The sequence below is a fragment of the Pteropus vampyrus genome, unplaced genomic scaffold (genome assembly GCF_000151845.1).
Source record: "Pteropus vampyrus isolate Shadow unplaced genomic scaffold, Pvam_2.0 Scaffold104, whole genome shotgun sequence".
Lineage (NCBI taxonomy): Eukaryota > Metazoa > Chordata > Mammalia > Chiroptera > Pteropodidae > Pteropus > Pteropus vampyrus.
Genome location: NW_011888885.1, coordinates 4,917,406 through 4,930,713, shown reverse-complemented (window position 1 = coordinate 4,930,713; position 13,308 = coordinate 4,917,406). Strand labels below are relative to the sequence as shown.

The 13,308-nt window shown below is 43.9% G+C and overlaps 1 protein-coding gene across 9 annotated transcripts in view; it reads left to right on the top strand.

Annotated features, from left to right (window-relative positions):
• The first annotated feature begins 12,474 nt into the window (after positions 1-12,474).
• The window catches only part of LUC7L3 (LUC7 like 3 pre-mRNA splicing factor), a 22,337-nt gene continuing 21,503 nt past the window's right edge, over positions 12,475-13,308 (top strand). For 3 of the 9 annotated variants that reach the window (XR_896154.2, XR_896153.2, XM_011365043.2), the window contains exon 1: positions 12,506-12,769. Coding sequence is in view for 5 of the 9 variants with exons in the window: in XM_011365043.2 (XP_011363345.2) it covers positions 12,506-12,769 (264 nt within the window). In the remaining 4 variants the exon portion in view is untranslated. Of the gene's footprint in view, positions 12,770-13,308 lie in introns of all 9 variants that reach the window. The other 6 variants (XM_011365040.2, XM_011365041.2, XM_011365042.2 and 3 more) reach the window with 3 other exon arrangements.

Sequence of the window (13,308 nt, the reverse complement as noted above, 5' to 3'; positions counted from 1 at the left end):
GCTCCCGCCCGCCGCTCCCCTGCTGCTCCCCGCCCGCAGGCCCAAGCCTCCAACGCGGCCGCGCCTCCCGCAGGCCGGCTCCCGGGGACCCTATTCAGAGTGACAACGCTGACCCAGATATTTTCCGTTCCTACCCTCGGCCCCGGCGCCCGGGCCGGCTGTTTATGTAACTGCTGCACAGTATTATCTGCCGTGATTCATGGACTATTTTTAGACTTCCCCACCCTACAGCTTCAAGAGAGAACAGACACAAGGAAAGAAAGAAAGAAAAAAACAAAACATATTTGAGAGCCAGGAAGGCCTTATCGTCTGGCGCAGGCTGTTTACCAGGCAATAAAAATCATTTGGGGGTGGGGGGGGCGGGGAGCAATTATTTTTGGCTCTTTTTCTTTTCTCTTTTTTTCTTTTGCTGAGCCAACACTTGCCCAGCGGGATAGGGAAATGGCCTGAAACCGATCCTACTATTATATGCTCATTATTGCAGAGATAGATTACACTGTTCTTTTGACAGTGCTTGGGACCATTCAGTTCAAGTATTTATTTCAATTGTTGTTTTACATCTTGTTTCTTCTAACTTGATTTTCAGAGAAAACATTTATATTGTGCCTAGCTAGAGCCTATAAACTGTAATTAATTACTACTTACGAATATGACTAATTATTCTTCATGAAGGCCGTGTAGGGGGAAAAAAAAACACCAAAGCAGCTTTGGAGCTATCCTGGTCTTCATGCCAGAAGCTCGAGAGAGAGCTATGGTGTGGATATAAACAGTGTTTTGCCTGACTTCTTGCCTGGTTAGTCTAATGAGGCTCAGAGCCTGGGTTGGCACTGTTTTACTACCCAGTGGGAGAAAAAGAAAATACTGTTTTGCTGAGCTCAGGTGCTCTGAAAAATTTTCCAATGTGGCACAGGATGAAACCTTGCAGATGGGGTCAGGAGGATTAAGGAAATAACCCTGTGGTGAAAGGGAGGAAGGCCTGAACAAATGGAGGAGATGAAATAGGAAGGGACAAATTTAGTCATGGAATTTTTACTTCCCTCTCTTGGGGGCTGCCCAGGGCCTGCACTGACTGGCTGGCGGCTGCGCAGCAAGCATTTTTCTTGCTACTGTTTAAGAAAACTAACATGTCTGTTTATTATGATACAGTAAGTCACACAGTACACAGTGCACGCCAGGTGGTGCTGAATATAAACTAACTGCATGCTTAAATTGACCCCAACTGCAAACTGACATTCTGCTTGAGCTTACATTTTTATTTGTCCCCCAATTAAAATTTTAATTCTCATATCCAGCATGATAGTTCATCTGAACCACCTTGCGTAGCACTGAAATTGGGTCCTTTAACAAAATTTGAGTGACATGGGAGTAGGTAGTAGCCTCTTTTTTTTTAAAAAAAAAAAAAAGGAATTTAAAAAAATTGGTAGTACCTGCACTCAAAAGAATATGAGTTCTTACGAGTTTATTTGTCAAATTTCCCTTCCTTAAAAGGATTATAGCAATAACTGTTGAATCAGTGAATATCAATATCATCGTAAACTTAACCTCTACTTATCTCTAACTCCAGTCTCCTGCTTGTCATCCTCACATAAACAAACAAACAAACAAAAACACTTTCTCCACAAACAAAACCTCTAATCCTGGCCCTAGTTGAATGCAAGCTGATGGCTGTTCTATTGTTTCCATATATTTAGACTTTGTCTTATCTCTGAGGAATAATTGAACTCACTGGGTATATTAAGCAGGCACAGTTTGCCAGGCACTGTTATAGTCACTGAAGATGCTGCTGCAAACAAATCAGAGTCTAGTAGGGGAGAGGAGGTAAACAACAGGATGTGATAAGGATTATAGTAGAAACAGTATGGCATATGGCATAGTGGTTGTGAGCATGGAGATTGAAACCAGATTGCCTCGGTTTTTAGCCCATCTTTGCCTCTCATATAAACTTAGATGAGTTACTTAAGGTTTCTGTATCTCAAATTCTGCATCTGAAAAATAGGGATGATAATAATAGCACCTAGTTTGCAAGATTGTTCTATGGAATGACTCAATGAAGATGTGTAAAGCCTGGACATTGGAAATACTCAATGGATCGTAGGTATGTTACAACAAGGTTAAGTTGAGGAAGAGCCCCTGGTAGGATAGGTGTGGGGAGGCAGTGGTGGAAACAAGGATAATACCCAGGTTTCTGATTGGGTAGATAGTAGTGTCATTTACTAAGATTTAGGACAAAGAATGAAGAGAAAGTCTCAGTTACAGTGACGAATTCACTTTTAAATCTTTTGAATTGAGCTTTCTGAAGAACTTTAATCACTACTATCAACACTTATTGCTAGGCACTGTGCTAAGTGCTGTATATGAATTATCTATGAATTATTTCATTTAGTACCCCAAACTCCATAATTATCATTATTATTATTATCTGAGGCCCAGAGAGGTAAGTAACTTGCCCAATGCCATGCATCTTAATGAGGGAGCAAGGCTTTGAACTCAAGCAGTTGTTTTCCTTTCTGATTTTCATTTAAGTGGAGATGCCCTGTAAACAGTTGTGTATATGGACATTTAGAAAGGAATTCTGGGCCGGTGATTTAAATTTGGCAGTTATTAGCAAAAGGTGCTAGCTGAAGACATGGGAATGGAAGAGATGGCTTCAAGAAAGTGTATTGAGTGCTGAGAGAAGACAGCCAAAGATAGAACCCCAAAGAATATGCAACATTTTAATGACAGACAGAAGAGGAGAAATCCTCAAATGAGACTGAAAAAGGATAGCTGGAATAGTAGGAGGTAAAGCAAAGGAGTGGGAGGGATTGAAGAATAAAGAGTGCTCCACAGAGTCAAATACTGCAGAAAAGGCAAGAAAGAAAGGACTAAAAAGTATAGAATGGATTTATCCGGAAGGAGATTGCTAGTGACCTAGGAGAGGGAAGTTGCAATGGAATGGTGGGGTAGGAGGGAACTGGAGCTACCTCCAGGATGAATAAGAAATAGTATCTGACCTAACAGTCCAAGATCAAGGTGTCAGTAGGTTTGGTTTCTTCTGAGACTTGTTTCCTTGGCTTGCAGATGGCCACCTTCTGGCTGCATCCTCACATGATCTTTCCTCTGTGCTGCTCACCTTTGGTGCCTCTGTATCCAAATTTCCTCTAAGAACACCAGTCAGATTGGACTGGGGCCCATCCTAAAGGCCTCATTTTAACTTAATTAACTCTCTAAAGGCCCTATCTCCAAATACCATCACATTCCCAAGTACCGGGGATGAGGCCTTAGATTCTTATCTGTCCACTTTGCTTGGCTGGAGCCTTACCATCTTCTAGGTCTTAAGTCATTTTCACAGACAGTCCTCTTGTTTACTCTGACAGAGCCCTGCTTTTTCCTATCATCATAATAGATAATGATTAAATAAACTCAAATTGTGTTGGGCCTGTTCTACATGTTTTACATTGCATTAATTCATTTAATATTCACAATAACTCCATGTGCATAGAGGAATAGTATTATAAGCCTCGTTTTGCAAATAGGACTGGGGCCCATTTGCAAGGAAAACACTGAATGGCAGAGCTGGGATTACCAATCTAGGAAATATGGTGTTAGCATTCATACCCTTAAAAGAGTACTTATCACTATTTATATTGATGTATTTCATATTATTTCTTTAATGACTCTCTCCCTTACTAATCTTCAAGGTCTGTGAGAGAAAGACCCGGTCTGAAAGGTTCAGAGCTTGGCTTCAAGACCTTCCCCAGCATATGGTGAGTGCTTAGGTATTTGTTGAAAAAAATGAATCGATAATTTTTTTTTAAAATTCCAGACTAGAAGGCATAAGGTGCAAGACTGAATCCATACTCCGTGTGACCTTGTAGAAACCATCTTATCTCTTCCGCCTTGATTTCCTACCCAGTGAATTGGGGTGGGAGGATTAAGCCAGGTAGAAGAGCTGTGAGACTGGTGACTAGGAAAATGGAATCGGAACACGAAATGAGTGCCACTCTTCATTTTCCTCCACTGGAAGATGGCACTGAGTGGGCCATCTGGGACAAAGGGATACACTGCCCTCTTCTCCATTTTGGAGTGGTTGAAGTGTCACCGCTAGAGGGCGCTGAGGAAGCTCGGTTCTTTCCACCAACACAGTAAAGGATTACACATCAGCGAAATTTAGGACAAGTAAGATTTATTAAAGTATGTTTCAAGAGAGAAATGGGCTATGCCAGGGATGGCTGTAGCCCTGCAGAATTCGGCAAGTATACCCTATATGGCCCTTGATGGGTGGTTACAGAGGTGGTGCCAGATGATTGGCATATGAGATCAGTTGATTGACATTTAGTTGTTATATAACCCTTTGTCTATCGCGTATGCAGTTACCCAGAATTCAGTCTGTTATAATTAGATTCATGAATTTCTGGGCATATGTATGATATTAGAATGATGGTATAATGAGGCTAAGGTTAAGGAAGGTCAGTATATGTACTAACTATGCAAGTACTTGCGTTGAGACTAAACCAATGGTTATTTTTGTGGTTTTACTTCCTTAGATTCCAGAATGTAATGGCAATTTTTTAACCGTAATATAGGTGTTTGGAGGAGGTCCTAGGTCTCTGGGTTGGGCCTTCATTTCCCCATCGCTCATGTCTACCTATCTGCCTAACATTTCCCCCTCAAGTATTAAGGTTTCTGGGCAATGACCACTCTAGCTACCTCAGGCTGAGAAAGGGCGAAGGTAGAGCATTAGGTCTCTATACTTGCTCTCTGTCGGGCAGTGGGCGGGGGATGAAGGTTGTCGATATTTGTCTAAGGGTCTACAGTACAGTATAGGATCCATTGACTGGATCGGTTGATATCTCCCTTGGAGGACTATCTGGAGATGAATTGCCTGGATTCTAGAAGATACAAATTGGACAGGGTGGTTTAGAAATGGTAGTCCCAGGAGGAAGAGGATAAAAAGCAAGGTGAGGGGAACAATGAGTGGTAGGAGAAGGGTTTGTAACCACAATTGCCAATTTTTAACAAGAGCGCCAGTGCCAAAGTGTTCTATCTTTTCTGTGGATTTGAGGATGTTTTGGATAGATGTAGAAACTTGGCCTGACTGGTTGAAATAAAAACAGCCTTCTTCTTTGAGGTAAATGCATGTTCCCCTTTGTCCTGCTGTCAGAGGATCTAAGGCCCTTCAATTCTAAAGTACCATGTCCACTAAGGAATCTAGTTGTTCCTGGATTAGTTGTTGCATTGGGTTAGGGCAAAGGCATTTTCCCTGATGGCCTTTGGCTGTTTCTTGGATAAGTAAGAGAATAGTGCATTTTTTGTAAGCGGGATAGTTGATATATAGGGTAAGGGAACAAAAAATTTTACATATCTAAGGTGACATAGCCTAAAGAACAAAGTCCTGTCCATCCAGGAGGTCGTATAAAATAAGCTTTTCGCCCACAAACCCAATTGATTACTTTAGAGAGGTCTATCTTGGCTGAAAAGGAAGTCTGGGTGAGAGTTTGGATAGTAGAAGTCCCCCTAGCTTGGTTGATAGGCCTCTCCCTTAATGATGCTCCCTTGAGCAGCAAGGTTTGCTGCAGATGAAGAGGAAAGAAGAGGATGACTGTAGTTAGAGCTTAGAAAGTTTCTAAAGAATGAAGTTCCCTGTTCGGGGTTCCAGAGGACATCTGATTGATTATCTTGGCAAATATAAAGACAGTTGGAGATAGTGATGTCAAGTAGTTGGCTAGAAAAGGTATGAAGAGTCAGGCAGCCTTTGCAAAAGTCAGTTTTAGAGGATGAGTTGAGCTTAAAGAGGGGAACTGGGTGTTTGCCTTTGAGAAACGGATATATTTGGTGATTTCCTGGGCCTGGGCATTTAGGAGGGAAATCCCTGCCGAAAGACTGCTAAGACCTTGAGGGTGGAGTAAGAATGTCTGTGAGCATCCTGAGGGAGAAAGTTTGCCAGGACAAGGGCCTGAGAAGGAATTATTGAGACTATAAAAGGGAAAGGAGACTTGATCTCCATTATTGAGAAAAGAAAATATTGTTCCAGAGGGGGAAAAGACTGGATTGGTAAGAATGAGTTTGATGTGATTATTGTAGAGATTAAAATGTTTTTGTCAATTTAGGTTGGCCTGAATTCCCCCTACTAGAGTCAAAGAGGAGGCTGATAGAGATATTGAAAGGGTAGCCCATAGATAATCAGGGACTGGGATAATCCATCCCCAGCTCCTGGTGGAAATACAAAGCCAGCAGGATGGAGAGAGCTTAAGGAGTGAAACAGTTTAATTAGCTAAGGTGTAGGCAGGATTGGAAAGGCTGTGGTAAGGGTTAAAATGGATGAGGAAAAGGTTAGAAGAATAATAAAACTCAGCCTGGTTTTTCCTCCTTGAAGAGGAGTCTCAAGTCTTCTATCAGCTCATAGGTGTAAGTGGAGTCTGTTGTAGGGACCTCTGGTGTCTCAAAGTAAGGTTTGACTCAGGAGTAGTAGATTTAGCTGGAAATTCGGGAGACCTTTACTGCAGTTGGGAAAGATAGAACAGGGAAAGGTCCCTTCCAAATTGGCCCTAACTGAGCAGGGGAATTATCCTTATGTACTTTGATTAATACTGTGTGTCAGGTGAGTATAGAGGGGAATTCTTTATCGCCTGAATTTTGATTGTTATTCTATAGTCTTTGAGAGCCTGTTGGAATTGGCTGAGTGACCTGGCACAGGAGCCCAAGGCCAGAGAATTAGTGACTAATAATAGGTCTGAGTAGAGGGATGGTCTTCCATATAAGGCCTCAAAAGGGCTTAGGCCTAGCACCATTTTGGGAGCTGCCTTAGTACAGCCCCTAAAAGAAGGGTGACAGGTAAAGTCTTTAACCAGCTTGTAGAGACTTTCTGGGTGATCTTCCAGATGGCGGCCTTAAGGAATTGATTAGCTCTTTCAACCTTACCAAAGGATTGGGATCTCCATGAACAGTGAAGATGGTAATTTCTAAGGCCTTCAAGATCATCTGGGTTATGGAGGATGTAAAAGCTGACCCATTTTCACTTTGGAGTGAGAAGGGAAGGCCGAATCTGGGAATGATTTCATGTAATAGCTTCTTGACTACCTCAGAAGGCTTTCCAGTCTGAGTAGGGAAAGCCTCAATCCGACCTGTAAAGGTGTCAATGAAGACCAAGAGATATTTGAAGTTCCAGAAAGGAGGCATTTGGGTGAAATCTATTTGCCAGTCTTCTCCCAGAAAACCCCCTCGTCGCTGGGCTGGTTGGACTAAAGGGTATTTTTGAGCCCCCCGAGGGTTATTAGTGAAACAGAATAGTCCACCATAACTTGTTCAATAGTCTTAGGGAATCCTTTTCCTTTAAATACTCTGGATACTAGAAGGAAAGAGCTTCTCTTCCTAAATGAGTAGAATCATGTAGAGATTTTATTACTTTCCATTAGAGACTCTGGGGAAGGAAGAGGATTTCTTCCTTCAGTAACCAGAGCGCATGGGTTTGGAATCCTCTCTGCATGGCCCAAGTTTCCTCCTCTCCAGAGTATTCAAGAGCTGGAAGACAACGGGGGGATAGGTATTAGGGCTCCCTGAAGGGGAGTTTTTTGTAAGGCTACCTTTTCGGAGGCCTTGTCTGCAGCCCGGTTTCCTTTGGCAACCTCTGAGTCCCCTTTCTGATATCTTTGGCAGTGTACCACTGCCACCTGTCAGGGTAATTGAAGAGGCTCTAAGATGTTGTTGATTTGGGAGGCATATTTGATGGGGCTATCTAGAGAAGTGAGATACCCTCATTATCTTTAAACAGCTGCATGAGCAGATAGGACTAAGAAAGCGTATTTGGAGTCAATGTAAATGGTTACTCTTTTTCCTTTTGCTAGTTCTAAGGCTCTAGTAAGAACAACTGATTCTGCTAGCTGAGTAGATGTATTAGTGGGTTGCAGTTGTACTTCTATAATGTTATAAAGTGAGGCAACTGAATATCCTGCCCTCCTCTTCTCGGCAGCCATGAAGCTACTCTCATCTGTGAACCAGATGTTATCGGGATTTTCTAGAGGTTGATCAGTTAAGTCAGCCCTGGGTCTGGAGGAGAGGGAAAGAGTTTCTTGACAGGAATGAAAAGGAGTATCAACAAGAGATGACAATAAGGTTGCCGGGTTCAGGTCTCACAAATAGATATAGTTATATCAGGGTTTTCTAAAAGTAAAGCCTGGTGTTTTAGAAGCCTGCTATCAGATAACCAAAGGTACCTCTTATCTTGTAATAGACTTGAGACTTGGTGTTTTGTATAAACTTGGATGGGAGCCGCTAGAGTGAACTTAAGAAGAGAAAGAGCTCCCAGAATTCTTAGGCAGGTAGGCCATCTTTGAGCAGTAGGATCTAATCACTTTGATAAGTAACCTACAGGTTGATGAGTGGGCCCTAACTGTTGAGTAAGGACTCCAAGAGCAATGCCATTCCTTTCATGGAGATATAGTTGGAATGGCTTGGATGGGTTAGGGAGTTCTAGGGCAGGAACTCTGATGAGTAAATCTTTAAGTTTCTGAGTAGCCTCCTGCTGTGGTTGCCCCCATTGGAGGGGTCTGAGTAATCCTTACCCTTTAAGCTGTCATACAGAGCTTGGGCTATTAGCCCGTAGTTGGGAAACCATAGCCTACAGTATCCAGTGAGTCCCCGAAATGCTCTTAGTTGTTTTCGAGTGGACTTTTAGTTGTCTCCTTGGACCTTTTCTGAAGACAGACTGTGGGTCCTGGGGGGTCAGTATGACCCCCAAGTAGGAGACCTCCTGTCACACTAATTGAGCCTTGGATTGAGAAACCCTATAGCCTCGGGTAGCTAAGAAATTGAAAGTCCGAATGTTCTATAGCCTTGTTTTGAGTAGGAGAACAGAGAAGATCATCTACATACTGTAAAATGGATCCCCCCTCAAGCTGTAAATCTTGTAAATCATGAGCTAAGGCTTGGCTTGAGAGGTGGGTGCTGTCCTGGAATCCCTGAGGAAGTACTGTCCAGGTCAGTTGCAGGTGGACCCCATTAGGGGAGTCCCATTCAAAAGCAAAAAGAAATTGTGATTGTGAGCTGAGAGGGACAGAAAAGAATGCATCTTTAAGTCTAGAGTAGTGAACCACTTAGTCCCCAGAGGTATGGTTCCCAGCAGGATATAAGGGTTGGGGACTACTGGATGCAAAGGCATTACTGCCTCATTAATTATTCATATATTGTAAGAGACATTAAGTTCCATCTTTTCTCTTAACAGGTAAAATGGGGGTATTGCAGGGAGAATTTGTAGGGACCAAGAGTCCACGCTGTAAGAATTTTGATAACATAAGTTGGAGGCCTTGTTTAGCTTCAGGCCTTAAAGGGTATTGTTTCCGATTAGGGAAATAAGAAGGATTCTTGAGGTTGATTACAACTGGAATGGCTGATTTAGCCTGTCTAGAAATGCCTTGATTCCAGACTATTGGGTTGATACGGGCCTCCCAATTTTCTGAATTGGGGAGGGTCTTAGGTTTTTCTGATAATAAGAATGTTTGTAAGGAAGTGTAGGTTAAGGTACCTCCTAGAGTAATTTTGGTTCCAAATTTATGCAAAATATCTCAGCCTAAGAGAGGCATTCAGGCATGATGAGAAAGCTTGAGTAAATGAATACCCATCCCATAGGCAATATAAAGGTTGAGTAAAACATCAAGAAATCAGCTTACTGGTGATGCAGATTTGAGAAGGGTCTGGAAAATGAAGTAAGGACAGTGTAGGTGTTCCCAGTATCCAAAAGGAAAGTAATTATCCTACCTGCCATGTCCATATGTAGCCTAGGCTTCAGTCCCGTGATGGAAATTTCCTGTCATGGGGCCAACTAGAAGGCACCTCTTCAGTCCCGAAGAACCACTTGGAAGCCTGCAGATGGTTCTGACCCAGGGGTCTTCCATCCTGAGGGGCAGAGAGCAGCCCAAAACCCCAGATGCTGACATTTGAGACACTTTTCCTTACTGGGCCACTCTTTGGCCTAGTGGCCAGGTCGGCAACATATGGCACACTTGGATGAGTTTTTCACCAGTAGGAGTGAGGGACTTGTGGACTCAAACTATGGTTTTGAAGGGCTGCTAACATTTGGCCATGCCTAGGTTCTTTCTTTCCTTCTCCGGAGCCTGGGCTTTTAACACCTGGTCATGGTTATAAAAGACTGTAGTTGCTGTGGTTAGCATTTCACCAAAAGTGGCTCCAGGTTCCTGAATAACCTATTGGAGCTTCCGCCTAATGTTGGGAGATGATTGAGTTAGGAATCTGTCTTTTATAATGATTTGGCCCACATAAGAGCTTAGGTCTAAGTTAGTATATTTAATGAGGGTTTCCCAAAGCCTCTCTAAAAAGGCTGTTGGCTTCTCTCCTGGGCCTTGTGTAATTACTGTTACTTTCACATAGCCGATGACTTTTTGTCATTCCGCCTTAAGCACAGCCTTTGTGCATAGAATGAAATGATCTTTTTCGCATTTTTCAGTAGAGCTGTTATAGTCCCTAGTCCTACCGAGGACCTATGGGAAGTACAGCTGTTTCTCCTTTCAGGTATTTGGGATTAGACAGATGGAGGCCATTGGCGTATTTTCTGGCTTCTTGCAAATTTCTTTCCTGTTCAGTGTCCAATAAGGTCTGTCCCAGAATAATCATTGTGTCCTTCCAGGTTAAGTCATAAACAAGTGTAATATGCTGGGAGGCATCAATAAACCCATCGGAGTTGTCAGAATAGCTTCCTAAGTCTGCTTTGATCTGCTTGAGTTCTATAAGTGAAAAGCGTTTGTGGGCAAGTTGGGGTCCAAATTCTCCAGGAGCTTCTACCAGAGGGCAGACCTTTTCAGGGGATGAAGGGAGGTTTTAGGTAGTGGAGGCAGTGTTGGATAGATGGAGGAAGTTGTAGTTAAAGAAATAGAAGAAGCCGACGATTTGTCTGGGGGAGGTTTGGAAGAGAGGGGCTTACTAGAGCGTAGTAAGGCTAGGGTGGTTAACCTGTATTTATGTAAAAGGGGATTGTTTTCCCAGAGTAAGTAAAAGGGCTTGGACATAAGGTATTCCTGACCATTTACCCTGCCTTTTACAATAAAGATCTAATTGGAATATGGTGTTATAATCAATGATCCCATTATTTGACCAGGTTTCCCTGTCAGGGAGTTTGTATTGTGGTCATGCAGTGTTGCAAAAGAAAATAATTCTCTTCTTCTTCAGTCTGTGGGTCAAATTGAGCCCAATGAGCTAAAATACAGCCTAGGGGTCTTTTGGATTGTATAGATGACTGGTTCCCCTCTGAAAAGGAGAACTACAAGTCAGAGAGCCCAATGTCTGGGATCATGACTAAGGAGCCTGGCATCCCAGAGCTCAGGAGTTAGTGACAAACATCTCCGCCACTAACATAGGTGGTGGGCCACAGTGAGTTCTATATAGTTGCAGCAGGGGATGGGAAAAGAAACAAAGGTCTTAACGTGCAGTGTGGATCTCTGTAGGAGAGGTGATTGAGATCACAGGTGGAAGAATTAATTAAGGAGCATAAAATGACTGTGAGGTGATAGGTCAAAGGGTAATAGTGAGAATGGGATGTTTTATATATTAATGTCCTTGATCTCAGCAGAAAATACGTAAAAAAATATCTGGAGAATAGAGTGACTAGATAGGAGAGGTGGAGAAATTAGAATGACCTCTAGTCACTCTAGATGGGCGAGGCCAGTGCCTTACTTAGGTGGTCCCCAAATGTTCCCCTCCAAACTGAGTCACAGCACCATCTGTCACCACTAGAGGGCACTGAGAGAGCTCCATTCTTTCCGACAACGCAGTAAAGAATTACAGATCAGCGAAATTTAGGAAAAGCAAGATTTGTTAAAGTATGTTTCGAGAAACAGGCTATGCCAGAGATGGCCATAGCCCCATGGAATTCGGGAAGTATACCTTATATTGGTTCTTGATGGGTGGTGTAGTGCTAGATGATTGGCATGTGAGGTCAGTTGATTGACATTTAGCTGTTACATAACCCTTTGTCTATTGCACATGCAGTTACCTAGAATTCAGTCGGTTAAAACTAGATTCATGAACTTCTGGGCATATGTATGACATTATAATGATGTTATAATGAGGCTAAGCTTAAGGTCAGTATATGTACTAACTGTGCAAGCTCTTGTGGCAGGACTAAACCAGTGGTTATTTTTGTGATTTTTACTTCCTTGTATTCCAGGATGTAATGGTAATTTTTAACTTTAATATGGGTGTTTTGGGGAAGTCTTAAGGGAGGTCTCCGGTTGGGCCTTCATTCTCCTGTGGCTCCTGTCTATCTGCCTAATAGAAGCTTCAAGACATAGGGTCATCCTGTGAAAGAGCTCAGGCATACTGGCGCTTGCGGAAACGGGCGGGCTCAGTTACCGTTGGTGTAGCCTTTGGTTCGGCAAAGCCCGAAGTGGGGCGGCGCCATCGGGTAGGGTGGAGTCCAGGCGGGCCTCAGCAGGCTCCGCCCCTGGGCCGGCGAAAGCGGCGCGACCTCGCCTCCCAGGCCTGGGCGTGTCCCGATGGGCGCACGCGCGCGCACGGCATGCTGGGAAAGCGCCCGCGCGGCGGCCATTTTGTCTTATCGGCTCCTTTTCAGAGGAGGCTTTTTTTGGCCTGCAAGCGGACCGAGGAGGTTGGCGACGGTGTCGCCTGCGTTTTCTTCGGCGGGTGCCAGGGCTGGTGGGAGCAGCCGCCCGAGGGAAGCACCATGATTTCGGCCGCGCAATTGTTAGATGAGTTAATGGGCCGGGACCGAAACCTCGCCCCGGATGAGAAGCGCAGCAACGTGCGGTGGGACCACGAGAGCGTAAGTCCCGCGGGCCTTGGGCCTTTGCCCGGGCGCCGTGGGGGAGGGGAACGGCGCGGGCTTGGGCCCACCGGGCCGGCGGCGCGATTTGGGGCTGGGATCAGGGCCACGCCGGGGTCGAATGTCTGACCCGGTGGCGGGAGGGACCTGAGAGCATGGGCCGGGAGGGAGGAGTCCGCCCGGATCCAGGGATAAGGAGTGATTTGTTTTTGTTGTTTTAGTATCGAGGAAGTCAAGAGGGCTCTTGGCAGTATCGAAAAGCACCTTAATGAGGCGAGGAAACGCGGGAAAGGAAGGAGTATTGTATTACATTTAGAGGCTCAGAGTTTTCACCTTATGAAATAAGGAAAAGGACAAATTGTTCCGTTATTTGGGTTGAGCGTCGTATGTAGACCGAAATTTCAGGCCAGGATTGGTGGTAAAAATTGTGGCAGTATATAGTTTTAGTAATAGTCCAATTTCTGAATGGACGCTTATAGGAAGAAGTACATTTTTTAAAGAGTCGTAATTTACTAGGATTTATTGTCCGTCATGTTTTA